The following is a 27,479-nucleotide window of genomic DNA, read 5'->3' on the forward strand; positions in this document are numbered from 1 at the left end:
AGAACTTCATTTGGACAAATTTAAAGGTGATTTTCTCAATATTTAGATTTTTTTGCACCCTTAGATTCTAGATTTTCAAAAGTTGTAGCTCAATCAAATATTGTTCTATCCTAACGAACCATATATCAATGGAAAGATTATTTATTCTGCTCACTTAAAAAAAAAAGGACCCTTATGACCAGGGTCACATTTTATAAATAATCTTCACTCAATGGACTGAAAGCACCTGCAGATTCATGATGAAACAAGATCATGCAGCTTGTGTTGAAGATAAACATGCGTGACAGACACATATCATTCATCTCTCACTGTTCTGGTGTTTAATGGTTATTTGATCTGCTCTATTCTGAGAGGAACATCACTCCACCTGATGATGCAGACATGAGTTTAACTCTCTTCATTTCACTCTTTGACTCTTTATTCTGTGAAATGAATCAGTTTGACTAACAGAGACACCAGGTTTTCATCAGTTTACAGTTTTATCATCCTACCATCAGATACTGGTTTGTATACTTTCGCATAGTTTTATGAATAAGTTCAACAAAAATGGCTAAAAGTTCAGGTAAAACTGTAAACTACAATTCTTATCTTGATCTTATCAGTTCAAGACACGATGATGACAGTTTGATGAGCTCATGTGACACTAGACAAACTGAAATCACCCAGATCTCAGTCATGTCTCTGATTTTTAAAAGTACATAATCTGTAAAAGCTGCACAGATTCAATCGGTCCAATTTCCAACACATTTAATTTTCATACACAGTGTATGAATATATGAGGAAAGAAAGAGTCTGTGTGTTTGTGTGTCTGATAGAGACTCTGCAGAGACACTGATGGACTTGTGTCTAGATGTTTCTCTCGACTAATGCTTTGACCTCTTTAAGAGTGACAGATTCATTTATATGTTTTTATTTTAGATGTTTGTGTGATGATGTTGTTTCAGATCCTCCTTTAAGCAGCTGCAGCATCAGTTCAGTCACTGTGACTCTGACTGACACAGGTTTTTGTACAACTCACAATCACTGTGTGAACACATAACCACTGTGGTAACTCTGACAGTAATAATGTCCAGCATCTTCAGTCTGGACTCCACTGATGGTCAGAGTGAAATCACTGTTAGATCCACTGCCACTGAATCTAGATGGAGTTCCTGACTGACGGCTGCTTGCATAATAAATCAGGAGTTTAGGAGCTTCTCCAGGTTTCTGTAAGTACCAGGCTAAAAAATGAGCTGAACCAATCGAATACACATCACTGCTGGTTCTACAGTTGATCTTCACTGTTTCTCCTGGTTGAGCTGCTGTCGTTGAGGGACTCTGAGTGACGCTGATCTGTCCTCTACACTCTGAAACACACAACAAGAAGAAAATCAACTCAAAACTTTGACAATATTCTTGAAGAAATTAATTGATATCAAACTTGTGCTCCACAAACCTTGAGCAAACGCTGTGAGAGTCCAGATGAAGATGATGATGAAGGTCATGTTGATGAAGATTGTTGTGTGTGTCAGTGATGAAGTGTTAAACTCACAGCACTATAAACACTCTCAGAGCACTGAAGCATCTGATCAATATGCAAACACACTCACATCATTTACCTGGAGACAGTCGCTCATTAACAGACACAAAAAAGAAGTAATAGAATGTCAAAAATCTATTTTACTTAATATTATATATTCTAATAGCCATTCTGTTATAAATGTATCACTTCTAAATAAATCTACAAGATCAACTTTAGTATATGATCCTGACTCTCTCCTGTGAGACTTTGAGAATATTTTTGACTGTAGTTTGATAGAAACATGAGTTAATTCATACATTTTATGTCAAATCCATGGATGTCCTGCAGGTTTTTACAGACATGAGGATCATCACACGTGTCTCTGTCAATCACTGAATCAACTGAGTTTGATTGTGAGTCACGTCACACTTGATATAAAAGTGAATTTCTTTCAATAATTGAGGTTGATGTTTTAGTAATAAGACAGACTGCATAAAGCAGATGAAGTAAATGCAGGTGATGTCTGCTGTGAGTGATGTGTTTGTTGGAGACTCAGTTGATGTGTGTTTGTTCAGTTAGTGAAGCGTTCAGGAGGTTTTTGTTCAGCTGCTCTATTAGTTTGTATCACTGTGGTGGACTTTCGGCAGCGGCACCAAACTGGATGTTGGCAGTAAGTCAATCATCATTTCATATTATTAATACAACAACTGACTGACAAACACTTTCTTGCTCTAAATGCACTTTTACACTTATTTATATATCTTAATTTTATTTTTTAGTTCACACTGATTAGAGTGTTGATTTTTAAGTAAAACCTGAAGATATTTTAAAACTGGAAATAATGTTTGCTTTATTGTATTTTGATATATTTGATTTGAGGTTAATAATTTATAGTAGACATGCGAGAGATCTTTTCTGTATTTAAAAAAAAAAAAAAATTACCCAATCTTCTCATGCTGTCATCAAACACTGTAATGAACTCGTGCAGTTATTATATTTACTTAAATACTTCTGCAAAAATAGTTTTTTTTAATAATGTCTTAGTTAAACCTTTGTACTATTTTCTGCTTATTTTGAAAAATAAAAGTATTTATTTTTGTTCAATAAATATACTGTCATCAACATTTAACATTTTTAAAATACAGAAACAAAATCATTTTAAAAAGAAAATATTCTGAAAGCATTGAAGGAGATCACATAATAATGCCATAATAATTTAATATAGATTTACAATAGGCTAGAAACAACAAATTATATTTTATTATATGATATGATTAATTTCATGTTTTTAGATATGATGGTTTCATCTAAACATGGTGATTTTATCTCTAATATGGACACACAACATAATATATGATATTTACCATCTGAATCTAACCATGTCATGTCAACAAATGGAAAAGTCATCCTTCTATTAATTATCATGTTAATTATTGTGTCTTTAGCCCCAACAGCAGGGGCTCTTTACACCCCAAATACTATACTTTTACATATTCTTTTGTTATTTAAAAACTGTTGCTTTAATTATCTCAAACAAAACTGAAAATAGTTAAGAAGACCTTCGTCTCAAAATATATGATTCTCATTTGATACTTAAATTACAACATTCGATAAAAAGCGATTGTGTCAAGGATCAGTCAAATATATATGTGCATCTTAAAAAGCAGATCTTTTGGACGTTTTTGTGCCATCTAGTGGTTTAGAGGAAAATAATATTAAAGATGGGTTTTACCCCTTTGTACCCTATTTCACCAAACTTCCATTGCTGTTAACTTGCTTTATAAAAATTCATTCCTGTAACTTAAAATGGCCAAGAAAAGCTATCATTGTATCTCTCTTTCATATATTTTATATATAACTTTTTGAAAGCAGAGAGAAGCTTTGTTCTTGACTGAGGCGACTGTTGTGTGTTTGACAGGCGTCACTCGTCCTAAAGTGAGCGTCCTGCCGCCCTCCAGTGCAGAGATCTCCTCAAAGAAGACAGCGACACTGGTGTGTGTGGCCAGCAAGGGCTTCCCGTCAGACTGGAGCCTGAGCTGGAAGGTGGACGGGAGCAGCAGGTCTCAGGAGAGCAGCGCTGGGCTCCTGGAGAAGGACGGTCTGTACAGCTGGAGCAGCAGCCTGACTCTCTCTGAGCAGGAGTGGATGGAGAGCGTCTCAGTGAGCTGTGAGGCCACACGGAGCGGCCAGCCTGCGCTCACTGGACACGTGACGAGACAGCAGTGTTCAGAGTAGATCTGCTGCTCTTCTCACTCATGTCTCACATGGAGACTAACAGCACATGAGCGACTCCTTCATTCTCCACATCCAGCTTCAGTCGCTCGCATCTGCATCTGCTCTGCTTTGTGTGCTTCATACAAGAACATATGTGTGTGCTTTATCATTCAGTTATGATTCTATTACAATTCAGTCAATAAATAAAGTACAACTGAAACTTTGAGTTCATTTGAGTCCTTTTTTTGTTATGGGTCTTTCTTTGGATCAGTGCTTTAACTCACATTTAAAAGAAAATAATTGAAAAACTTAACTCAATGGACCATGAAAAGACACCTGCAGATACTTGATGAAACAACATGAACTTCACAAATATCACTGTATATTAAGTGGGTTAGATTATGTGTGAATCTGAATAAATGCTTTATATATTTTATTTAATATCCATTAAAAGTCAAACTCAAAGTTTCACTGTTTGATCGGTTCAACGCTCTGAACTGAAACAGTTTCACTTCTGCTCATGCAGTGATGAGACAGTTATGAAGATTGAGTGATAGTTTTATAATTACACAACTTTTTGACTTGGAGATTAATGCCGATTCATTTTGGAATATGAATCTATAATTAGAAAGAAGAAAGAAATTATGCAATTAACAAATGAGTGAGTGGAAAGAAGAAGCGATAAACCATAAAATATCTAAAAGAAAAACTAAAAAAAACAGGCAATATGGAGTCTAAAACGCAAGTCTCTCAATAAAACTTCTAGTTTATTGAGCTGTTGTAAAAAATCTATATCACATTTGTATATGGTAATTTTTGGCAAAAAAAAAAGGCACTCTTCCTTGTGAAATTGATTAAATATATGAAGTGGTACAAATATGTTCAATTCAATTCAGTTTATGTTTATTTGTCTAGCGCTCTTTACTATACAAATCATTGCAAAGCAACTTTACAGAAAATTAAGTTTCTGCAATATTTAGTAGTTGCTCATAAGTGGTGATCAGTTTATGTGCAAATGAAAATTAAAATAAAAATTAATACAAGACATAGTGAACCAGACGATGAACATTATTAACAGCATTTATAATGTGATTGCATAAGTAGCAATATTTGTTAGTTCTGTTTGTTGATCCAGGGTCAGCATCATCTGGGGTCATCTGAGGGTCAGCATCATCTGGGGTCATCTGAGGGTCAGCATCATCTGGGGTCATCTGAGGGTCAGCATCATCTGGGGTCATCTGAGGGTCAGCATCATCTGGGGTCATCTGAGGGTCAGCATCATCTGGGGTCATCTGAGGATCAGCATCATCTGGGGTCATCTGAGGGTCAGCATCATCTGGGGTCATCTGAGGATCAGCATCATCTGGGGTCATCTGAGGGTCAGCATCATCTGGGGTCATCTGAGGGTCAGCATCATCTGGGGTCATCTGAGGGTCAGCATTATCTGGGGTCATCTGAAGGTCAGCATCATCTGGGGTCATCTGAGGATCAGCATCATCTGGGGTCATCTGAGGGTCAGCATCATCTGGGGTCATCTGAGGGTCAGCATCATCTCTTCTCAGGTGTTCTGGATCCAGACTGGAGCTTCAGAGAAACAAATAGAGACATCATTAGCGTAGCTGCTGTTCCAACAAAGTAAAATTAATTAGTTTAACCCAAGCTAAAGAATAAGAATGCGCATTTTGTGACTTTAGGGAGCGTGATGGATTGTAACATGGTAGAAGACAAGTTGCTGTCTAATATAACACCCAGATTTTTGACTGTAGAGGAAGAAATACTGTAGTACATCCGTCTAGTTGCAGATTGTAGTCTACTAGATTCTGTGTACTGTTTTTGGTCCAGTAATTAATATCTCTATCTTATCCGAATTTAATAGGAGAAAATTATTGGTCATCCAAACTTTTACATTTTTAACAGGACAGATCTGAGTCTAATAGAGCTGATGTGAGTCCTAACTCAGTTCTGCGCTGAGGGGGAGTGGGGGAGTGCATGTACAGTGCTCTATCCACCTTCAATACCACGACTTAGGTGCCCTTGAGCAAGGCATCGAACCCCCAACTGCTCCCCGGGCGCCGCAGCATAAATGGCTGCCCACTGCTCTGTTTGTGTGCACTTCGGATGAGTTAAATGCAGAGCACGAATTCTGAGTATGGGTCACCATACTTGGCTGAATGTCACTTCACTCACTTCACTTACTCACTCATGTGTAGTTCTGTGTTTGGTCTCTGTGTGTCAGTAGTGAGTGATAGTGTTTGATCAGCTGCAGCATCAGTTCAGTCACTGTGACTCTGACTGACACAGGTTTTTGTACAACTCACAATCACTGTGTGAACACACCACCACTGTGGTAACTCTGACAGTAATAATGTCCAGCATCTTCAGTCTGGACTCCACTGATGCTCAGAGTGAAATCACTGTTAGATCCACTGCCACTGAATCTAGATGGAGTTCCTGACTGACGGCTGCTTGTTCCATAAATCAGGAGTTTAGGAGCTTCTCCAGGTTTCTGTAAGTACCAGGCTAAACTCTCCCACAAAAAATATATGTACACATCTGTGCTGGTTCTACAGTTGATCTTCACTGTTTCTCCTGGTTGAGCTGCTGTCGTTGAGGGACTCTGAGTGACGCTGATCTGTCCTCTACACTCTGAAACACACAACAAGAAGAAAATCAACTCAAAACTTTGACAATATACTTGAAGAAATGAATTGATATCAAACTTGTGCTCCACAAACCTTGAGCAAACGCTGTGAGAGTCCAGATGAAGATGATGATGAAGGTCATGTTGATGAAGATTGTTGTGTGTGTCAGTGATGAAGTGTTAAACTCACAGCACTATAAACACTCTCAGAGCACTGAAGCATCTGATCAATATGCAAACACACTCACATCATTTACCTGCAGACAGCAGATACACAGTTTTACTATTTAATATTTTTGCTAATAAATTTCATTTTATTTTCATCAATTTCATCAATTTTTCATTTTCAAAAACAGACACTCCTGATTTACTTCATGTTCTTTAATTCTTTATTCTGGGTCAAACTTCTCCCTCCAAATTATCAGTTTTATTCAGACTTTGATGCTGAGAGCATGTAATACCTGTTTTAGAGATTTATATCATCGATGATACGGTGTAACAGGTCAAAGGTCATCCAATAGGGAATCACCATCTAAATCTTGCCACATATTTCATTATAAAGCTGATAAATAGAATTAGTGTAAATGTGAGGAATGCATTTAGGGACTGATTATGAAAAAAGTAATTTTAGTCTTCATGCATTAACAAGTATTAAGAATTAAATAAGAATATTTAGTGCTGTTTTTTATAATAATTCATGAGTGCTGTTGAGAAGAGCTGCTGTTGAGTCTGATATCAGTGTGTGAGTCTCTTCTCTCTTTCTCTGCTGGAGTTTGTGTTTATTTGAGTGTGACGGAGGTTTTTGTTCGACGCTTTCACTAGAATGAAGCACTGTGGTACACTTTTGGTGGAGGAACTAAACTGACCATCGGTAAGTCTCTTCAATTCTCTCATAAAAATGTTGACACTTGATTAAAAAATTATTCATTTGTTTCAAATTATTCAAATTATTCAAAATTTAGTTTTTTTAAAGTTTCCTTAGTAATTGCGATATTTTATATATTTCATAATTTAATTAAGTTGTATATTTTGTATTGTTTTTAAATCTCATTTATCATTTTACATGAATAATTGAACTTATTAACAGTAAACTGTTGTTTCTTTAGGTGTCAGTAATTTATGATATACTCAATTATTTCTTGACATAAACTTTTTGTCTATAATTAATTGTAAATTTAACATTAAGGGTTTGATATGCATGAAAAAAAGTCTGATAACACTAAATGTAATTGCGTAGACTTCGTCACCAGACAAAGATAAATTTAGTTAATGAGCATGTTCAAAATCAGTCATTTAAACTAAGTTTGCTGCTGATGATCATTAAAAAACAACAACATCATAACCGAAAATTTACAGTTGCAATGACAATTACAATTAATTGTTAGTGTCAAAATAGATTAATAATTTCTTTCATTTCTTTCATCCCTTACTTTCATTTTCATTTTATAATTAATAATTTTTTAAAAATGTTTTTATCTTATTTTAAATAAATAATTACCTGTAATTACAAGTATGGATAGCAGTATATTAAAATCTATTTAATTATATCTTGATATGATTTTGTCTCTAATTCTTGGCACATTTAACAATAAAGTGTTTGTCATCAGACAACAAGGAACTTGAAGAGCATTTTGAAAATTAATTGTTTAAACTATCATGTTTGCTGATATTTATGATTGTGAGTCTGAATAGCATGAATATTTCAAAAGTACAATTATTACTGAAATGATCGTTAATTTTTTTTTTCTAAGTTATATAGCGACATCCCAATATAATCATACATTTTCTTGAATAATGTTTTTTTTTTAAATTCTGAGCATTATTTCAAATGTATCTTATACAATTAAAGTCAAATGATCAGTTTTTAATTTCTGCTTCTCTTGTGTTTGTGTGTGTGTGTGTGTGTGTGTGTGTGTTGTGTGTCTGTGTGTGTGTGTGTGTGTGTTTTGTGTGTGTTTTGTGTGTGTGTGTGTGTGTTTCAGCTGGTCCCGCAGTGAAGCCCTCCGTGTCTCTGCTGCCTCCCTCTTCTCTGCAGATCTCTGGAGACTCAGCCGCACTGCTCTGTCTGCTCAGCTCTTACTCTCCACAGGGGGCGCAGGTGAGCTGGACGCTGGACGGGTCAGAGGTCACCGAGGGGGTTCAGACCAGCGCAGAGAGCGAGCGGGACGGACGCTACAGCCGCAGCAGCGTCCTGAGCCTCAGCAAAGCACGCTGGGAAGCCGGCGAGCGCTTCGTCTGCAGAGTAACACATGACGGAGCTGATCACGAGACCTCGTTCCTCAAGAGCTCCGAGTGCTGATGTTTCTCCAGTGAAGAGCAGCAGGATTCACAGCAGTCTCCTGATTTACAGCTCAATACTCAAGCAGTCTTTCAATGTGCTGCCATTGCTGTTCATTCAATAAAGCTTCTGAACGCCTTACATTTGTGTTCGACTGCATCATTGATCAGTGTGTCCTTCCTTCACTAAAGTTTCAGCTGCTGTTGATGGATTGTAATAGTTGAGAACAGCTGTGTTTAGCAGTAAATGTGAACTGAAGCTCTTGGGGTTTGAACATGGTCTCTGGAGACGGAGCTGCTCTATTCTGAGACCATCAGAATCACTAAAGCTGTCAATGCAAATCTGATTTCAGCTCAAACTCACAGTTTCACTGTTTGATCGGTTCAACGCTCTGAACTGAAACAGTTTCACTTCTGCTCATGCAGTGATGAGACAGTTATGAAGATTGAGTGATAGTTTTGTAAGGCAGTTTATCAGTATGATTGTAAGTACACATAAAAACATAAAAACTACCAAACTGTAACAGAGAAACATTTGTGTGTTTTTGGATTGATGTGATGTGAGTCCTAACTCAGTTGTGAGCTCATGTGTAGTTCTGTGTTTGGTCTCTGTGTGTCAGTAGTGAGTGATAGTGTTTGATCAGCTGCAGCATCAGTTCAGTCACTGTGACTCTGACTGACACAGGTTTTTGTACAACTCACAATCACTGTGTGAACACACTTTTACTGTTGATCCAGTGGTAACTCTGACAGTAATAATGTCCAGCATCTTCAGTCTGGACTCCACTGATGGTCAGAGTGAAATCACTGTTAGATCCACTGCCACTGAATCTAGATGGAGTTCCTGACTGACGGCTGCTTGTTCCATAAATCAGGAGTTTAGGAGCTTCTCCAGGTTTCTGTAAGTACCAGGATAAAGGCTGATCGCTCCAACCCTGGTAAACTTCAGGACTGGTTTTACAGGACATAGTAACTGTGTCTCCTGGTTGAACAGGTTTCTCTGCAGGAGTCTGAGTGACTGTCACTCCAGATACTAATTCTACATTGAGAGAAATGAACAAACATTCAGAATTCAGTATTAGTCGAAGAACAATATTAGAGCACAGATGATCAGTTAGAATAGAGTATGTTTATCTCCTCACCTGTGAAACAGCAGCTAGTGAAGATCCAGATGAAGATGGTGATGAAGCTCATGATTGCTGTTGGTTCAGGTTCTCAGAGTTCAATCTCACAGAGATATAAAACCTGCTGAACTTGTGCTGTTATGCAAATCATCTCGATGTAAATCTGTGTACGAGTTACAGCTGAAGATGCACATAAAACATAACAGTGTTTAGGATCTTTCTCATGTAATGAGTCAAAAACTTTGATTCATGTATCTGAAGCTTCGGGTTTTCTGATTATTCAAATGAAAGTTTCATCAAGAAACAAGTATGTCACTATGAGCTCCATGAGAGGGCAAAGGTCAGGTCAGAGGTCACAGGTCAACAAAACATCCTTTAAAAGCTACCAAAAATTACCCAAAATTAATATTTCTGATAAAAATGTGATTAATACATGTATTTCCTGAATAATGCAATTGAATAATTTTATTTAGTTCATTTATTTATTTATTTTAGACCTTAAGAAACCGCAGCGATGCATACTAGCATTTATGGTGCATTTTGGGAATTTTTTTGAGTGTGATTATTATGAGACACACTCTTACTGAAGCCCCTTTCACACTGCACGTCAGACCCGGTCAATTGCCAGAACATTGCTGGATCGCCTTCTGTGTGAAAGCAAACCATCACGGGATTGATTCTAGGACTGATCCTGGGTCGGGGACCAAGTAACATTGCCGGGTTCAGTCCCGGAACGAGCGCTGTGTGAACAAAAGCCAGAACTGATGTCACGTGTCGTTACGGGACCTTTACGGGTTGTGTGTGAAAGCACGCACATATTCCGGGTAATCACTGGCAGTGTGAAAGTGCAAAATCTAACGACCCGGGAACAATTGCCGGGACAATTTTCATGCACCATCTATTACTGTGGACTTTAAGAAATTTGCTTAAAATTTACTTCCAATTCAAACAACATGAAGAAAGACTCCTGATGACCCAAATGTGTAAAGATTAAATGCTTAAGTAAATATATTAAAATATAAAGAGGAGGTCTAAAGCTATTTCATGCATTCCTATTATTTTATACGGCTTGGGCGCGGTACACATGTAGTGTGAATGCTAAATGTATCCGAGTGCTGAACTGGAAACATGCAGCACACACGTCGCAACAGCTTGACTCCCAGTCAGAAATGGCTCACTTCATGTGCACTTGCCGTCTTGCGGACTTACAGTTGCCACCGTATGTGCGTGTCCATGAAGTCCACGAGTCCATAGAGTGTCCCATTCATAATTTTGGCTTCTAGAAGTGTGTGTATGAGTGCCCCTTTTGCAGCCGCTATGCACACTTCTCTCGACCCCGCACCGAGGTGAACTCTGCGGCAGACTTCTACCGACAGTCAAAGTGGCATTACATTACAGCAGTGTGAACTCAGAGGAAGACTGCGAGGGTTTAGGGTGTGATTTGGGACAGGGCTGCTGTCTACACTGGACACAACAATGTGACTGTTGCAAATCATTTGATCTTTTGTCAGTACGTCATAGAACGAGGCAGTAGTTTACTGTCTGGGGTTTGTCGTGCCGCTCCACATCCAATATACGTTTATAAAGTGCAATATGAGTGCAGCCCATCGAGGAAGGGAGTATTGTGCACAAGCTCGGTTCAAGGCAGCTGTGCCTAGTGTGAGTACACCCTAATAGAGCTGATGTGACTCCTAACTCAGTTGTGAGCTCATGTGTAGTTCTGTGTTTGGTCTCTGTGTGTCAGTAGTGAGTGATAGTGTTTGATCAGCTGCAGCATCAGTTCAGTCACTGTGACTCTGACTGACACAGGTTTTTGTACAACTCACAATCACTGTGTGAACACATTTCTACTGTGGTAACTCTGACAGTAATAATGTCCAGCATCTTCAGTCTGGACTCCACTGATGGTCAGAGTGAAATCACTGTTAGATCCACTGCCACTGAATCTAGATGGAGTTCCTGACTGACGGCTGCTTGTTCCATAAATCAGGAGTTTAGGAGCTTCTCCAGGTTTCTGTAAGTACCAGCTGAGACACTGTTTTCCACTACAACAGCAGGTAGGATCACTGCTGGATTTACAGGACACAGTGACTGATTGTCCAGTTTGAGCGAGCAGCACTGAGGGAGTTTGAGTCACTGTCACCTGCCCAATAGATTCTGTCAAATGAGAAAGATCAGAAATCACAAACACTTTTACAATCATATATCTTCAAATAACAAGTTAATAACACAATTAATCCTTCCAGACACAAACCTCTACATAATACAGTCAGAGTCCAGATCAATATGGTGATGAAAGTCATTTCTGTTGGTTGTAGGTTCAGTTCTAGTGAGAAACAGTTGTTGATCATGTTTGATGTTTGTCAGAGTTATAAACACACACAGAGCACTGAAGTGTGTGTCGCTCATGTAAAACACACTCTCTATGCAAATACAGGAGAATATCAACAAGTTTAAGTTGGTTTATTTTTCTGTTTCACTGAAACTTAATAAAATATTTAATGAATTCACATGTTAATATTATCCTTAATTGATATAAAGCTACATCATCGCACATGCAAGAGTGCTGTTTCTTCTGAATATTAGATCAACAGCATGAATGTGATTTTATACAATGGTTTATTTAACAAAAAGTTTTAACTGAGTATTTTTACTTTTTAGACTAAATATTGTCAGTAGCTACTTTGTTTTTGCTCGGTAAGCTGACATAGTTCATTTGAGTGAATTATTAATTGATTCATTGTGTGAAGAACTTTTTATGATTCAAAATCTTGATCATCATTCACTGTCATTATAAAGCTTGGAAGAGCCAGGACATTATTATATATACATATTACTGTGACTGTATTCGTCTGAAAGAAGACAGTCATATACACCTAGGATGGCTTGAGGGTGAGTAAATCATGGGGTAATTTTTATTTTTGGCTGAACTATCCCTTTAACAGTGACAGATTAATTTAGATTAATATTAATATTTGTATTTAAAAAAAAAATTTCAGATGCATGTGTGATAATGTTGTTTCAGATCCTCCTTTGAGCAGCTGTAGCATCAGTTTTTGAGGTTTTTGTACGACTCTTTATCACTGTGTGAACACACGATCACCCACACAATTGTAACCACTAGTTCTGCAGTGAAAACTCTGACAGTAATAATGTCCAGCATCTTCAGTCTGGACTCCACTGATGGTCAGAGTGAAATCACTGTTAGATCCACTGCCACTGAATCTAGATGGAGTTCCTGACTGGAGACGGTTTGCCCAATAAATCAGGAGTTTAGGAGCTTCTCCAGGTTTCTGTAAGTACCAGGCTAAAATATAATCAGAACCATCGAAATACACATTTGTGCTGGTTCTACAGTTGATCTTCACTGTTTCTCCTGGTTGAGCTGCTGTCGTTGAGGGACTCTGAGTGACGCTGATCTGTCCTCTACACTCTGAAACACACAACAAGAAGAAAATCAACTCAAAACTTTGACAATATACTTGAAGAAATGAATTGATATCAAACTTGTGCTCCACAAACCTTGAGCAAACGCTGTGAGAGTCCAGATGAAGATGATGATGAAGGTCATGTTGATGAAGATTGTTGTGTGTGTCAGTGATGAAGTGTTAAACTCACAGCACTATAAACACTCTCAGAGCACTGAAGCATCTGATCAATATGCAAATGAACTGATGCTGTATTTAAATGAGCTTCTAAATGAAGATTGCTCGTTCATTTCATCCTGTCCATCATTGTAGCCTCACATCAAACTGTTTAATCTTTGTTTTGTACAATTATGTTGACTCGTGTTTCATCATCTGTCAGCTTATTAAGAATTGACTATGATTATGGATATATTAAAATGTTCAACATTTTGATTATTCATGGTTTTTGTATATGAATTAAACACATGTATTTCAGCTCAGTTGGTGTGTGGTACCTTAAGAAACATCACTACAGTGTTAGACCCCGTCTAGGGTAAAGGTGTATCATGAAAGAGTTTCTTATTGAAAAGCAGGGCATGAGGCTGGAGCAGGAAGAGATGAAGGAGGCCTTTATAAGCAGCTAGGAGTCAGCTGACCAGGCAGAGCGTGTCACTAATTAGACTGCAGGAACCAATCAGTCTTCTTCCTGACTGACTGATGATTGATGCAGAAATCATGGTTTATCAATAAGAGTGAACCTTAAAAAAAAATGCATAACATTTTCAATCAATTCAAACCACATGAAATAAATAGCGGTAAATATCTATTTAAAGGTGATGTCTAATGCTATTCCATGCATTCTGACTTATTTATACCTGCTTAAGAGTTAGATTTTCATGCTGAAGGGATAGTTCACCAAAAAATGAAAATCAGTCATTAATTACTCACCTTCATGTCATTTCAAACCTGTAAGACCGTTGTTAATTTTAGGAACACAAATGAAGATATTTTTGATGAACTCCGAGAACTTTCTGACTATCCATAGACAACAAGGATCCTCCCATGATCAAGACTCAGAAATACAGCAGGGACATTGTTAAAATAATCCATATAACATCAGTGGTTCAACAGTAATTTTAAGAAGCTATGAGAATCATTTTTGTGCACAAAGAAAAGAAAAATAATGACTTTGTTCAATAATTTGTCTCCTCCACGTAACCCTGGTACCATTTTGGTCTCATGATGTCAAGTATGTGTGTGCTGCTGCTGACACAGAAACAGTATACGTTGTTAACGTTCAGATCAAAGCAGACGCATACGTCGTGATACCAATATGGTGCCATGGTGATGTGGAGGAGATGAATTGTTAAATAAAGGTTTTTTTTTTTGCACAAAAATTATTCCCATAGCTTCTTTAGAGGAGACCAATTAGCAAGTATTGATGTTGCCAATAGAGTTCAATGGAGCTTGTGACCAAAGTAAGCTGATGATGGTTTTTGCGAAATATACCCCAGAGTGCCCGCCCATCAACATGTATCATTTGGGTTACGAAAGTTAATTCTGGATGCAATTTATTATGACTGGATCTGATTTTTGGCCATAGTTAATTTTAATCAATAAAGACTCCATTCCTGTTTTATTTATGTTGGTGTCACAGCTTGCAGATGATTGCTATTGAAATGCTTTGCACGCTCATGACTATTAAGCTCCGCTCACAGCACGCCTCCAGGAGATAAACAGTAAAGCTGTATTTGTCTTTTATAAATCTGATAAAACTAAAGACTCTTCGGAGGTATGAAGGATGCAATACTGCTTTATAGATACTCAAGATCAACATGAGATTTGCAGAAACTGTGTTATGTCCACTTTAATTGTTTGATCAAAATGATTTCTAGGGACAATTTAGTAGTCGCTGTATATTGGCAGCTTGAGATGAATAAACTACTTGGGAAACTTCTAAAGAGCAGCTTTATATCCCTGGTAATACAAAATGATGGTTAAAAAATCTATTCTTAACAAAACACAAAAACTACAAAATTACAACTGAGAAATATGGCACCATTGTTTTTTGTTTGATTTGATATCACTTTATATACTTTAGTTTAGATTCTGACTATAGTTGAGTCAAACCCGTCTGTCACAGGACAGATCTGAGTCTAATAGAGCTGATGTGAGTCCTAACTCAGTTGTGAGCTCATGTGTAGTTCTGTGTTTGGTCTCTGTGTGTCAGTAGTGAGTGATAGTGTTTGATCAGCTGCAGCATCAGTTCAGTCACTGTGACTCTGACTGACACAGGTTTTTGTACAACTCACAATCACTGTGTGAACACACTTTTACTGTTGATGTAGTGGTAACTCTGACAGTAATAATGTCCAGCATCTTCAGTCTGGACTCCACTGATGGTCAGAGTGAAATCACTGTTAGATCCACTGCCACTGAATCTAGATGGAGTTCCTGACTGACGGCTGCTTGTTCCATAAATCAGGAGTTTAGGAGCTTCTCCAGGTTTCTGTAAGTACCAGGCTAAAAAATGAGCTGAACCAATCGAATACACATTTGTGCTGGTTCTACAGTTGATCTTCACTGTTTCTCCTGGTTGAGCTGCTGTCGTTGAGGGACTCTGAGTGACGCTGATCTGTCCTCTACACTCTGAAACACATAACAAGAAGAAAATCAACTCAAAACTTTGACAATATACTTGAAGAAATGAATTGATATCAAACTTGTGCTCCACAAACCTTGAGCAAACGCTGTGAGAGTCCAGATGAAGATGATGATGAAGGTCATGTTGATGAAGATTGTTGTGTGTGTCAGTGATGAAGTGTTAAACTCACAGCACTATAAACACTCTCAGAGCACTGAAGCATCTGATCAATATGCAAACACACTCACATCATTTACCTGGGGCCTGTTTCAGAAAGGAGGCTAAGTGAAAACTCTGAGTATGTTAACCCTGAAATGAGGGAAACTCTAGGTTTTCTGTTTCAGAATGGGAGGTTTGTCAAACCTGAGAAAGCAGGGTAAGTCAAGCCCATTTCTGAAAGAGAGGTAACTTATACTCAGAGTCAGTTACCGTAGTAACTTACTCTATGAACCTAACCTGGAGCAGGTTTTCTTCGATAAACCCAGAGTTTCTTTTGGTCTCCTCCCCCTTTTTAAACACCTCATTGATCCACGCTGGAAAAATGCTCTTCTTACTAAGTACACCCCCCCCCCCCCCCAAAGTACAAATATATATATATTTTTTTATAAAATAAAGATTGATTTTCTATATAAGAAAAAGATATAAGATACTAAATCTTGTTTCCTGGGGGGATCTAAATGAAGTGCATTTTGCTCAAGTAAAATTATATGCCAGTGTGGTAATAAAAAATAATCTTAATGCAAATGGAAAACAAGATTATTCGGAGTGTCCATTACTAAATGCAAATCTACTGTAGCTCCGCCCTCCATCAACACATAAGGTTAAATACGACACATGTGAATAACGACTTCAATGGTGTAGGCAGTAATGTTTTGGGCATGGAAAACTTGCTTGTAACGTGATTGATTGGGTTAGAGTCCGGCTTTTGCCGAGCTCGTTCCTTTTCACTTTTCCCCTCACACGTCACATTAGAATTTATTTTCAATGAAAATGAACAAAATATTCAAAAAGTGGAAGTAAATTGCCTAACGAGTGTTTAATAATGATACAACTATTTATTATTGTAATAAATATAATCATTTACAATCTGTTATCATTGCATCCTGTTAATGTATAACAATACTGAGGTGCAAATGTATCTGCCAGTATAAAGTATAACTAGCATCTAATTATTATTTACACTTAGCCTGTTGAAAAGTACTGCTACTTTTAAATGGTAAATAGAATATATCACGATTTTCACTGTATTTATATTTTTCTGTAAATAGCATCTAGAGCTATTTGCACTTAGCTTACTGTAAATAGGATCTATCGCTAAGAAAGTGTTAATTCCACTTAGTGTAAATAGCCACTTTCGTATTTTTCTTACTCGGCTGGCAGATCATTTGTAAAATAAGAAAAATGCACTTAAAATATTATTATTGATATTATTATTATTATATATATATATATAGTGAAACAGGCCCCATGTTTGCTCATATTCATCAGTTTACAGCTTTATCATCTTATCATCAGATACTGGTTTTGTATACTTTATCATAGTTATAGGAATAAGTTCAACAAAAATGGCTAAAAGTTCAGGTAAATCTGTAAACTACAATTCTTGTCTTGTTCTTATCAGTTAAAGACACGATGATGACAGTTTGATGAGCTCATGTGACAAACTGAAATCACCCAGATCTCAGTCGTGTCTCTGATTAATAAAAGCACAAAATCTCTAAAAGCTGCACAGATTCAATGGGTCCAATTTCCAACACATTTAATTCTCATACACAGTGTATGAATATATGAGGGAAAAAAACAATTCCAAAGTGTGAGAGAAGCAGAAGACGAAAACAGTAATAACAGCTGAGTCTGTGTGTTTGTGTGTCTGATAGAAACTCTGCAGAGACACTGATGGACTTGTGTCTTGTTGTTTCTCTCGACTAATGGTATGACCTCCGACCTCCATTATTACATTTTTTTTTTTCGATTGCTAAACGACAGTGGGGACAACTGGAGTCACATGTGCAAAACTCTAACTACAGTCTGCACAGCAGCAGTTCATGTGAACCAAACTCTAGTTCGTTTTTCATTGCTTGAACACAGTTTTCAAAACTCTACACACTTATCCCACGACTTTAACCACAACCTGCACAACACTGTGGATTTACAGCACTTTGTTCAAATGCTAACACACTGCTGTCAAAACTGTGAACCACACATTCAGAATAGAAATAGATTTTAGCCTTGTGCCTTTCAAACACTGCTGATTGTAATTTCAGGATTAGCCCTTCAATTATTTGTTCGAATTACAGTATGTACTTTTAGTTTCTACCTTTTTTTTCTCATTACTGTAATTCCGTAAATTACTACAGACTATTGAAGCAAACTGCTAATTTTCATTTACCTTAAAGAATTATGTTCTAAATATGTAAAAAAATCATGTGAAAGAATGTCACTCTTTTCTTTGAAGAAATATGACATTGTATGAAGTCACTGAAATTGTTCAAACTGTAAAGATGAAAAGTGAGTTTCCCTTTCAGTCGGTCACGTTCGACGTTACGAATGGGATCTCGCCCGAGAGCACAATCACCTTTGAGTGGTACAAAACGAGCCAATGGTACACAAAGTACCTTGGTCTGCGGGATTTGCATCGCGAGCTCCGCCCCGCAGAGCGGGTATATAAGGAGCAACGCGAGCAACTCGCATTCAAGCTTTCGCTTCGGAGCCGAGCACATCGCTTGCTGCAATCACCGGAGTGTTTCAAGCAAAAGCTGGTGTTGGTGTGACGGCGTGATTCAGCGGTTTGTCTGGGTTTTCTGCGACAGCTCCCGCGTTCCCCTGAGTGCCTTCAACACCTCTGAAAGAGCAAATTTCTTTCACAAAAGAGATACGGGCCGATTTGCGTCTTTTTAAAGATGTCATTTCCCTTTCTTCCCGGAAGTGCACCAGGAAGTAACCAGTTCATGGAAGGCACCTTTAACTGCCCGAAACCATTCTGGTACTTCCTCCACCTTCACTGCCCTCGATGGCGGGGCGGCCAAGGGGTATGCTGGGATTCCCCCGGTGGAGCATTCTGTTGCGATGCAACTGTGTCCACAGAGCGCCTCCGCTTGGCGTGGTGGTCCTAAGCTGCCTTCCAAGGCCTGTAAGTTCTCATCCACGCTTGTGGCCAAGGCTTACAGAGCTGCGGGCCAGGCCGCTTCTGCCCTGCATGCCATGGCCTCACTTCAGGTCTATCAGGCCAAGCTGTTCCGGCAGCTGCACGAGGGAAGTGCTGACCCAGGGGTTGCGCGCTCCTTGGGCCAGGTGATGTCCACTTTGGTGGTCCAGGAGCGCCACCTATGGCTGAACCTGGCAGACATGAGGGAGTCTGATCGGGCTCAGCTCCTCAACTCCCAGGATGGCCTCTTAGAGAGACGCAGTAGAGAGCTTTGCCCAGCAGTTCTCTGCCGCCCAGAAGCAGTCTGAGGCCATCAGACACATTCTGCCCCAGTGGCCCACTGCTGCCTCCACCCCGCCGCCGGCGCAGCCACCTCAACCTGCTCGTTGCCGAGGGCGCCCCCTGCAGCCTCCTCCACTCCCGCTCGGCCACAGTAGCAGCTATCACCCCGGCCGCAGCGAGGAGATGGCCGCAGAAGGGCGCACAACCCATCTCTGCCCCTAAGCCTGCCAAACGCCAGGCCAAGCGGCGTTCCTGAGACGGGCGTCCCGGAGTTGGAGACGTCAGCTCATCAGGAGATGGTAGCAGGACCACTCCTTCCCCCGGAGGAGATCCGGGGGAGAATCCTTTGTTCTCATTTTCTTTTTGTTCTGCCACTGGCCCTGCGGCCGGTGGTACCCAAACCTTCACTAAAAGAGCTGTTTCCTCTACCTCCGGGTCCCAAGAGGCCACGAATGACAGTTGGCAACGTGCTTCCTCGCTGCTCTCGTTCTCCTCTCCCCTTGCCAGTTTCCATGCAAAGCCGGCTCAAGAACGGTTCGCCTTCTCATGCCCTCTTTGCTACTTGGAGTCAGACGAGTGCTCGCACTCTGCCCCCGCTAAGGGACGCTATGCCTCCCATGCCAGGGCTGTCTGCTCCACCACGCTGCCCCACTGTGGGTATGCCTGTAGTCCCCTTGACCCCGCTGGTTTGGTTCCTGGGAGCTTGGCTAGAGCTCCCCAGGCCTTCCCGCTGGCTCATCCGGATGCTCAGGCTCGGCTACAAGATTCAGTTCGCCCGGCGTCCCCCCAGGTTTCGGGGTGTCCACGCGACGATGGTGGGCAAAGATGACACAATCATGCGCGTGGAGGTCGTGACCCTGGTGGCAAAGGGCGCGACAAAGCCGGTCCCTCCAGCCGACATGAAGTCCGGCTTTTACAGCCCTTACTTCATAGTACCCAAGAAGACAGGTGGGTTACGGCCAATCCTGGACTTGCCTGCATTGAACTGAGCTCTGCACAGACTCCCGTTCAAGATGCTAACGCCCAAGCGCATATTCAAATGCATTCGTCCGATGGATTGGTTTGCAGCGATCGACCTGAAGGACGCGTACTTTCATGTCTCCATTCTTCTAGGGAAGTCGTGGCCTAATGGTTAGAGATGGTTAGATGGTTAGAGAGTCGGACTCCCAATCGAAAGGTTGTGAGTTCGAGTCCCGGGCCGGCAGGAATTGTGGGTGGGGGGAGTGCATGTACAGTTCTCTCTCAACCTTCAATACCACGACTTAGGTGCCCTTGAGCAAGGCATTGAACCCCCAACTGCTCCCCGGGCGCCGCAGCATAAATGGCTGCCCACTGCTCCGGGTGTGTGCTCACAGTGTGTGTGTGTGTGTTCACTGCTCTGTGTGTGTGCATTTCGGATGGGTTAAATGCAGAGCACAAATTCTGAGTATGGGTCACCATACTTGGCTGAATGTCACTTCACTTCACTTCACTTCACTTCACTTCTTCCTCGACACTGACCGTTTCTTCGGTTTGCTTTCGAGGGGCAGGCCTATCAGTACAAGGTTCTCCCATTCGAGTTGGCCCTGTCTCCCCGTGTCTTTACGAAGGTCGCAGAGGGAGCCCTGGCTCCTCTCAGGGACTGGCTGATCCTAGCTCACTCTTGAGAGCAGTTGTGCGAGCACAGGGATCTGATGCTCAGACACCTCGTCCGACTGGGTCTTCAGGTCAACTGGGAAAAGAGCAAGCTCTCCCCTGTGCAGAGGATCTCTTTTCTCGGTATGGAAATAGACTTGGTCACCATATTCGCCCAGTTTACGAGCGAGCATACGCAGTCATTGCTGAATTGCCTGAGACAATTCGAGGGCAAGAGAGCGGTTCCACTGAAACTGTTTCAGAGGCTCCTGGGGCATTTGGCGTCTGCGGCGGCAGTCATACCGCTCGGGCTACTCCATATGAGACCGCTTCAGCACTGGCTTCATGACCGAGTCCCGATATGGGCATGGCAACAGGGCATGCTCCGTGTGACCATCACTCTGGCCTGCCGCCGATACTTCACCCCGTGGTTGGACCGCTCGTTTCTACGGGCCGGCGTGCCCCTAGAACCGGTGTCCAGACATGCTGTTGTGTCAACAGATGCCTCTGCCACGGGCTGGGGTGCCATGTGCATTGGGCATGCTGCGTCGGGCTCCTGGACAGGACCCCGACTTCAGTTGCATGTCAATTGCCTCGAGTTGCTAGCAGTACGTCTTGCCCTGCACTGCTTCAGGGCCCTGCTGAAAGACAAGCACGTTCTGGTCCGTACGGACAAGACTGCGACCGTAGCGTACATAAAACCGTCAGGGTGGTCTACGCTCCCGCCGCATGTCGCAACTCACTCACCATCTCCTCTTGTGGAGTCACAAGCATCTGAGGTCGCTTCGTGCCATTCACATTCCAGGCAGGCTCAATCGTGCAGCCGACGAGCTCTCACGGCAGCAGTCTCGCCCCGGGGTGGAGACTCCACCCCCAGCCAGTTCAGCTGATTTGGGAACACTACGGAGACGCTCAGGTAGACCTGTTTGCCTCTCCAGAAAATTCCCTCTGCCAGTTGTTTTACTCCCTGACCGAGGGCACCCTCGGCACGGATGCCCTGGCACACAGCTGGCCGCTGGGCCTGCGCAAGTATGCATTTCCCCCAGTGAGCCTTCTTGCACAGACGTTGTGCAAGATCAGGGAGGACGAGGAGCAGGTCCTCATGGTTGCGCCTTTTTGGCCCGGCCAGACCTGGTTCCCTGAACTTGTACTCCTCGCGTCAGCCCGTCCCTGGCCAATTCCTCTAAGGAAGGACCTTCTTTCTCAGAGACGGGGCACCCTCTGGCACCCACGTCCCAAACTGTGGAACCTACATGTGTGGGTTCTGGACGGGTCATGGAAGGTTTAGGTACCTTGCCACCACAGGTGGTAGCTACCATCACTTCAGCTAGAGCCATGTCCACCAGACATGCCTATGCTTTGAAGTGGAACCTCTTCATCACTTGGTGTTCTTCATGGCGTGAGGACCCCTGGAAATGTCCAATTGGGTCAGTGCTTTCCTTTCTTCAGGAGGGGTTGGAACGAAGGCTGTCTCCTTTCACCCTCAAGGTCTATGTGGTCGCCATTTCGGCTCACCATGATCCTGTTGAAGGTAAGTCTCTTGGGAGGCACGATCTGATCATCAGGTTCCTGAGAGGAGCAAGGAGGCTCAATCCGCCTCGCCCTCCACAAGTCCCCTCTTGGGACCTGGCAGTGGTTCTATCAGCACTGCAGAGAGCTCCCTTCGAACCCTTGCTCTCAGTAGAGCTAAAGTTTTTATCTTTGAAAACTGCGCTCCTGACGGGTTTGGCTTCGGTGAAGAGGGTTGGGGACCTGCAGGCATTTTCAGTTGACGAATGCTTGCCTGGAATTTGGGCCGGCTAACTCTCACGTTATCTTGAGACCCCAGCCTGGGTACGTGCCCAAAGTTCCAACCACTCCTTTTAGGGATCAGATGGTGAACTTGCAAGCGCTGCCCCTGGAGGAGGAAGACCCAGCCCTGGCGCTGCTCTGTCCAGTACGTGCACTCCGCACCTACGTGGACAGAACTCGGTGCCTTAGGACCTCAGACCAGCTCTTTGTCTGTTACGGAGGCCAGCAGAAGGGAAAGGCTCCAAGCAGAGGTTATCCCACTGGATAGTGGATGATATTGTCCTGGCTTATCAGGCTCAAGACCTGCCATGCCCCCTAGGGGTGAGAGCTCACTCAACTAGGAGCGTAGCTTCCTCCTGGGCGCTGGCGCATGGTGCTTCACTAGCAGACATCTGTAGAGCTGCAGGCTGGGCGACACCTAACACATTCGCAAGATTTTATAATCTCCGTGTAGAGCCCGTGTCCTCCCGGGTACTCGCCTCTTCGGGCCAGTAAGGACCTGCTTGGTGTCAATCCGCTTGCTGCGCCATTCCACTCCGCGGACTGGATGCGTGCGCTATTCCCCTCAGGTGAGTTCCTCAGTCAGAACCCTGGGTTCCTCCAGCACTGTTGATGTCCAACACTTGCGTACATGCCCTTTGGTCAGCCCTGTGTGGGACTAGGTGCCTCCATGTGTTGTGATTCCCCTTTTCTGGGTAATCCCACGTGTGTATGTCCACATGTGTCTTTCCCTTGGCAAGCCCCTTGCCAACTCTGTCATTGAAACTTCCACCCTGTGGGCTGGGTACCTCAGAGTTCTTATGTATCACCACCTTGGTAGATACCTGCCTTCTGTAAGTCCTCCCACGGGCAGGCAGCCTGCTAGCATATGTCCAGCTGGAATATGCTACCCAGTGTATTCTGTGTGAGCTATAGGCCCTCACTCGTGCTGGCCTCACAACAGGGTGCTATCACTCACACGGGTCGCTGGAAGACAGCCATGTGGCGTTTTGTAAGGGACCCCATTCGTAACGTCGAACGTGACCAACTGAAAGGAAACGTCTTGGTTACGTATGTAACCCTCGTACCCTGAAGGAGGGAATGGAGACGTTACGTCCCCTTGCCACATCGCTGTTCCGCTGAACGGCCGGGTCACTGGCTCGGCTCCTCAGCGAAGACTTGAATGCGAGTTGCTGAACATATGTGTGTGCTTTATCATTAAGTCCTGATTCTATTACAATTCAGTCAATGAATAAAATACAATAGTAACTTTAAGTCTTTGTGTTCATTTTTGTTATTTTTGTTTTGGGTCTTTCTTTGGATTAGTGCTTTAACTCACATTTAAAAGTAAAAATTGAAACCTGCAGACAGACGATGAAACAACATTAACTTCACAAATATTAGACACATTTAATAAGATTAAGTGGGTTAGATTAAATGTAAAACTGAATAAATTCTTTATATATTTTATTTAATATCCATTAAAATTCAAACTCACAGTTTCACTGTTTGATCGGTTCAACGCTCTGAACTGAAACAGTTTCACTTCTGCTCATGCAGTGATGAGACAGTTATGAAGATTGAGTGGTAGTTTTATAAGACTTACACAACTTATGAACAAACTGTTTAGGGATGGAGAGTTTTTGACTGGAAGATGATGAATAAACTATTCAGCAACAACATATTTATGTCCTGCTGATTCTTTTTGGAATATGAATCTATAATTAGAAAGAAGAAATAAATTATTCATTATAAAAATGAGTGAGTGCAAAGAAGAAGAGATAAACCATAAAATATCTAAAAACATTTTTTAACAAAATTAATAATAATGGACCTCAACAAAATTTGTGTTTCTTCTCTGTAGAGTGAGTGATAGTGTTTGATCAGCTGCAGCATCAGTTTAGTCACTGTGACTCTGACTGACACAGGTTTTTGTACAACTCACAATCACTGTGTGAATGCAGGGTTATTGTTATGGTAACTCATACAGTAATAATGTCCAGCATCTTCAGCCTGGACTCCACTGATGGTCAGAGTGAAATCACTGTTAGATCCACTGCCACTGAATCTAGATGGAGTTCCTGACTGGAGGCTGCTTGTTCCACAAATCAGGTTTTTAGGAGCTTCTCCGGGTTTCTTTAAGAACCATCTAACCAGGGGCGGACTGGCAGGGGCGGACTGGGACCAAAAAGGGGCCCTGGACTTTCTGGCCCACAGCAGCCCACCACATCAAAACGCAAACGCCCCTGTTTTGATGTAATTTATTTATTTGATATTTAAGTATACTGTTTGGGGATTTTAACCAATAGGGCAACTGATCCTCCATTGAAAAAAAAAAAAAAAAAAAAAAGATAACCTGCGTGCTGCAGCTGTTCATTTAGCGACTCCTAGTGAGCGATACATGTTCATCACGAGACAAACATTCTCCTAGAACTCACACTTTGCATTCAATTAACAGATGCATGAATATGCGGTAATATAGGTTCATGATCCGACTCGTGAACAGATTATTCTCTTGAGTAAATCTTTTAAAATAATCATTTATTTTGTTTAACGAAAACATTGTGGAAACCAGTGGTTCACTAACTGGATAGATCTGAGGTGCAGGGCTCGCAAAATCGCTAGCCCGACGTCCAGGGGCTATTGTGTTTTGCAGTGGGGCTCCAAAATGTATCACTGCTCTTCCCGACGGGCTATCGTGAATAGTCATTTAAAATTCGCGTTGTTCACTCGCTTGGAGGGGTGAAATGTATCGTAGTTGATCGTTTTCACTTGTTTCTAAATCTTGCTGATTCAACTTTTTTAAACAATTTGCGCGCGTTCGAAGCTTGCGCGCACTCGTTCAAAGCACGCGCCGTGAGCAGTATTTCAGACAATGCGCGTACAAAGAATTAATTCATCTTTTGGGTATCCTAACTTCTGAATGAATAAATACACACACAATTATTTCAAAATAATTGTCTCTGCAAGTATTCTCGTAAACACAGTCGGTTATGTTTTAAGTGAACGTATACAGTGGCCTGCTGCTCAGAGAAATTCGCTGTACCAGATGAATCTGTCTCTCTCTAAATTAGACGAAAACGCGCTTGTTGGCTGCGCGATCGACTCACTCATCCATTTGCGTAGAAAAGAGATGTAACTGGCCATCTGGAGCACCGGGACTTTTCCCGGTGGGCCGCTAGCCAATGTGGGCCGGCCCACCCGGTACACAAATATATATATATATATATTTTTTTTTTTTAATTGACGGAAATCATAATATTACATCTCTTCTTAGTAACTGTAACTGATTACAGTTACATTTATTTTGTAATTAAATTACGTAATTAAGTTACATGTAACTAGTTACTCCCCAACACTGGTTAATTGAATGCAAAGTGTGAGTTCTAGGAGAATGTTTGTCTCGTGATGAACATGTATCGCTCACTAGGAGTCGCTAAATGAACAGCTGCAGCACGCAGGTTATCTTTTTTTTTTCAATGGAGGATCAGTTGCCCTATTGGTTAAAATCCCCAAACAGTATACTTAAATATCAAATAAATAAATTACATCAAAACAGGGGCGTTTGCGTTTTGATGTGGTGGGCTGCTGTGGGCCAGAAAGTCCAGGGCCACTTTTTGGTCCCAGTCCGCCCCTGCATCTAACATCATGTTTTCCACCACTATAACAGCAGGCTGGATTTCTGTTAAATGTACAGGTCACAGTGACTGATTGTCCAGTTTGAGCGAGCAGCACTGAGGGAGTTTGAGTCACTGTCACCTGCCCAATAGATTCTGTCAAATGAGAAAGATCAGAAATCACAAACACTTTTACAAAACATATATCTTCACAACATAGAAATAACAAGTTAATAACACAATTAATCCTTCCAGACACAAACCTCTACATAATACAGTCAGAGTCCAGATCAATATGGTGATGAAAGTCATTTCTGTTGGTTGTAGGTTCAGTTCTAGTGAGAAACAGTTGTTGATCATGTTTGATGTTTGTCAGAGTTATAAACACACACAGAGCACTGAAGTGTGTGTCGCTCATGTAAAACACACTCTCTATGCAAACACTGCAGCAGTGAACAGGTTCAAGTTGGTTTAATGAGTTACCATGTTAATACCATGACCATGTTAATATAATCTTTTATTAATATAAAGCAACATACCAGTCAAGAACGCTGTTTTTATTTTCTGAGTGAGATATTGCTTTTGTGCAACAATTTAATGAACAAGAAGCTGATATTTACATTTTATACACAATAGACAGTTATTTTGTCTTTGTCTTTTATTTGGTCGGCCATCTGAAAAAATTATAAACAAACCCCAAATAAATAAACTGCAGCATGACTGAGCAACACAGTAATTCCTAAATGAATCAGTATTTTGAATTAATCATTTAAGTGAATGAATCACTGAATCACACATAAAGGCAGTCCCTTATTAGCATTTTTAAAATAAATCAGTGTTTTTAATGAATCTGTTGAGATTCATTAACTCCTTCAGTCTTAGTCATGGCCATCTACAACCCGAATTCCGGAAAAGTTGGGACGTTTTTTAAATTTTAATAAAATGAAAACTAAAAGACTTTCAAATCACATGAGCCAATAATTTATTCACAATAGAACATAGATAACATAGCAAATGTTTAAACTGAGAAAGTTTACAATTTTATGCACAAAATGAGCTCATTTCAATTTTGATTTCTGCTACAGGTCTCAAAATAGTTGGGACGGGGCATGTTTACCATGGTGTAGCATCTCCTTTTCTTTTCAAAACAGTTTGAAGACGTCTGGGCATTGAGGCTATGAGTTGCTGGAGCTTTGCTGTTGGAATTTGGTCCCATTCTTGCCTTATATAGATTTCCAGCTGC

The 27,479-nt window shown here is 41.1% G+C and overlaps 1 long non-coding RNA gene and 8 gene segments (V, D, J or C); 2 read left to right on the plus strand and 7 right to left on the minus strand.

The window, feature by feature from the left end:
* Window positions 1–922: 922 nt before the first annotated feature.
* On the minus strand, window positions 923–1,768 carry LOC132116430 (immunoglobulin kappa variable 4-1-like). The segment is given in 2 exon segments: window positions 923–1,346; window positions 1,436–1,768. Coding segments are annotated over 2 exon segments (375 nt in total).
* A 252-nt stretch (window positions 1,769–2,020) lies between these two features.
* LOC132115826 (Ig lambda chain C region-like) lies at window positions 2,021–3,939 on the plus strand. The segment is given in 3 exon segments: window positions 2,021–2,029; window positions 2,120–2,171; window positions 3,420–3,939. Coding segments are annotated over 3 exon segments (378 nt in total).
* Window positions 3,940–6,035: 2,096 nt separating this feature from the next.
* Window positions 6,036–6,741, minus strand: LOC132115828 (immunoglobulin kappa variable 3-15-like). The segment is given in 2 exon segments: window positions 6,036–6,361; window positions 6,451–6,741. Coding segments are annotated over 2 exon segments (375 nt in total).
* A 287-nt stretch (window positions 6,742–7,028) lies between these two features.
* On the plus strand, window positions 7,029–8,775 carry LOC132115783 (uncharacterized). Its single transcript, XR_009425566.1, has 2 exons — window positions 7,029–7,227; window positions 8,339–8,775. It is a non-coding gene; the product is annotated as an uncharacterized LOC132115783 (long non-coding RNA).
* A 423-nt stretch (window positions 8,776–9,198) lies between these two features.
* LOC132115784 (Ig kappa chain V region K29-213-like) lies at window positions 9,199–9,827 on the minus strand. The segment is given in 2 exon segments: window positions 9,199–9,672; window positions 9,776–9,827. Coding segments are annotated over 2 exon segments (387 nt in total).
* A 1,626-nt stretch (window positions 9,828–11,453) lies between these two features.
* LOC132116433 (immunoglobulin kappa variable 4-1-like) lies at window positions 11,454–12,161 on the minus strand. The segment is given in 2 exon segments: window positions 11,454–11,914; window positions 12,012–12,161. Coding segments are annotated over 2 exon segments (426 nt in total).
* Window positions 12,162–12,837: 676 nt separating this feature from the next.
* On the minus strand, window positions 12,838–13,349 carry LOC132115829 (immunoglobulin kappa variable 4-1-like). The segment is given in 2 exon segments: window positions 12,838–13,190; window positions 13,280–13,349. Coding segments are annotated over 2 exon segments (402 nt in total).
* A 1,997-nt stretch (window positions 13,350–15,346) lies between these two features.
* LOC132116434 (immunoglobulin kappa variable 3-20-like) lies at window positions 15,347–15,951 on the minus strand. The segment is given in 2 exon segments: window positions 15,347–15,813; window positions 15,903–15,951. Coding segments are annotated over 2 exon segments (384 nt in total).
* An 8,615-nt stretch (window positions 15,952–24,566) lies between these two features.
* Window positions 24,567–26,687, minus strand: LOC132115830 (immunoglobulin kappa variable 1-17-like). The segment is given in 3 exon segments: window positions 24,567–24,797; window positions 26,265–26,392; window positions 26,500–26,687. Coding segments are annotated over 3 exon segments (456 nt in total).
* Between the last annotated feature and the right edge of the window lie 792 nt (window positions 26,688–27,479).

This window comes from Carassius carassius, chromosome 35 (genome assembly GCF_963082965.1).
Source record: "Carassius carassius chromosome 35, fCarCar2.1, whole genome shotgun sequence".
NCBI lineage: Eukaryota > Metazoa > Chordata > Actinopteri > Cypriniformes > Cyprinidae > Carassius > Carassius carassius.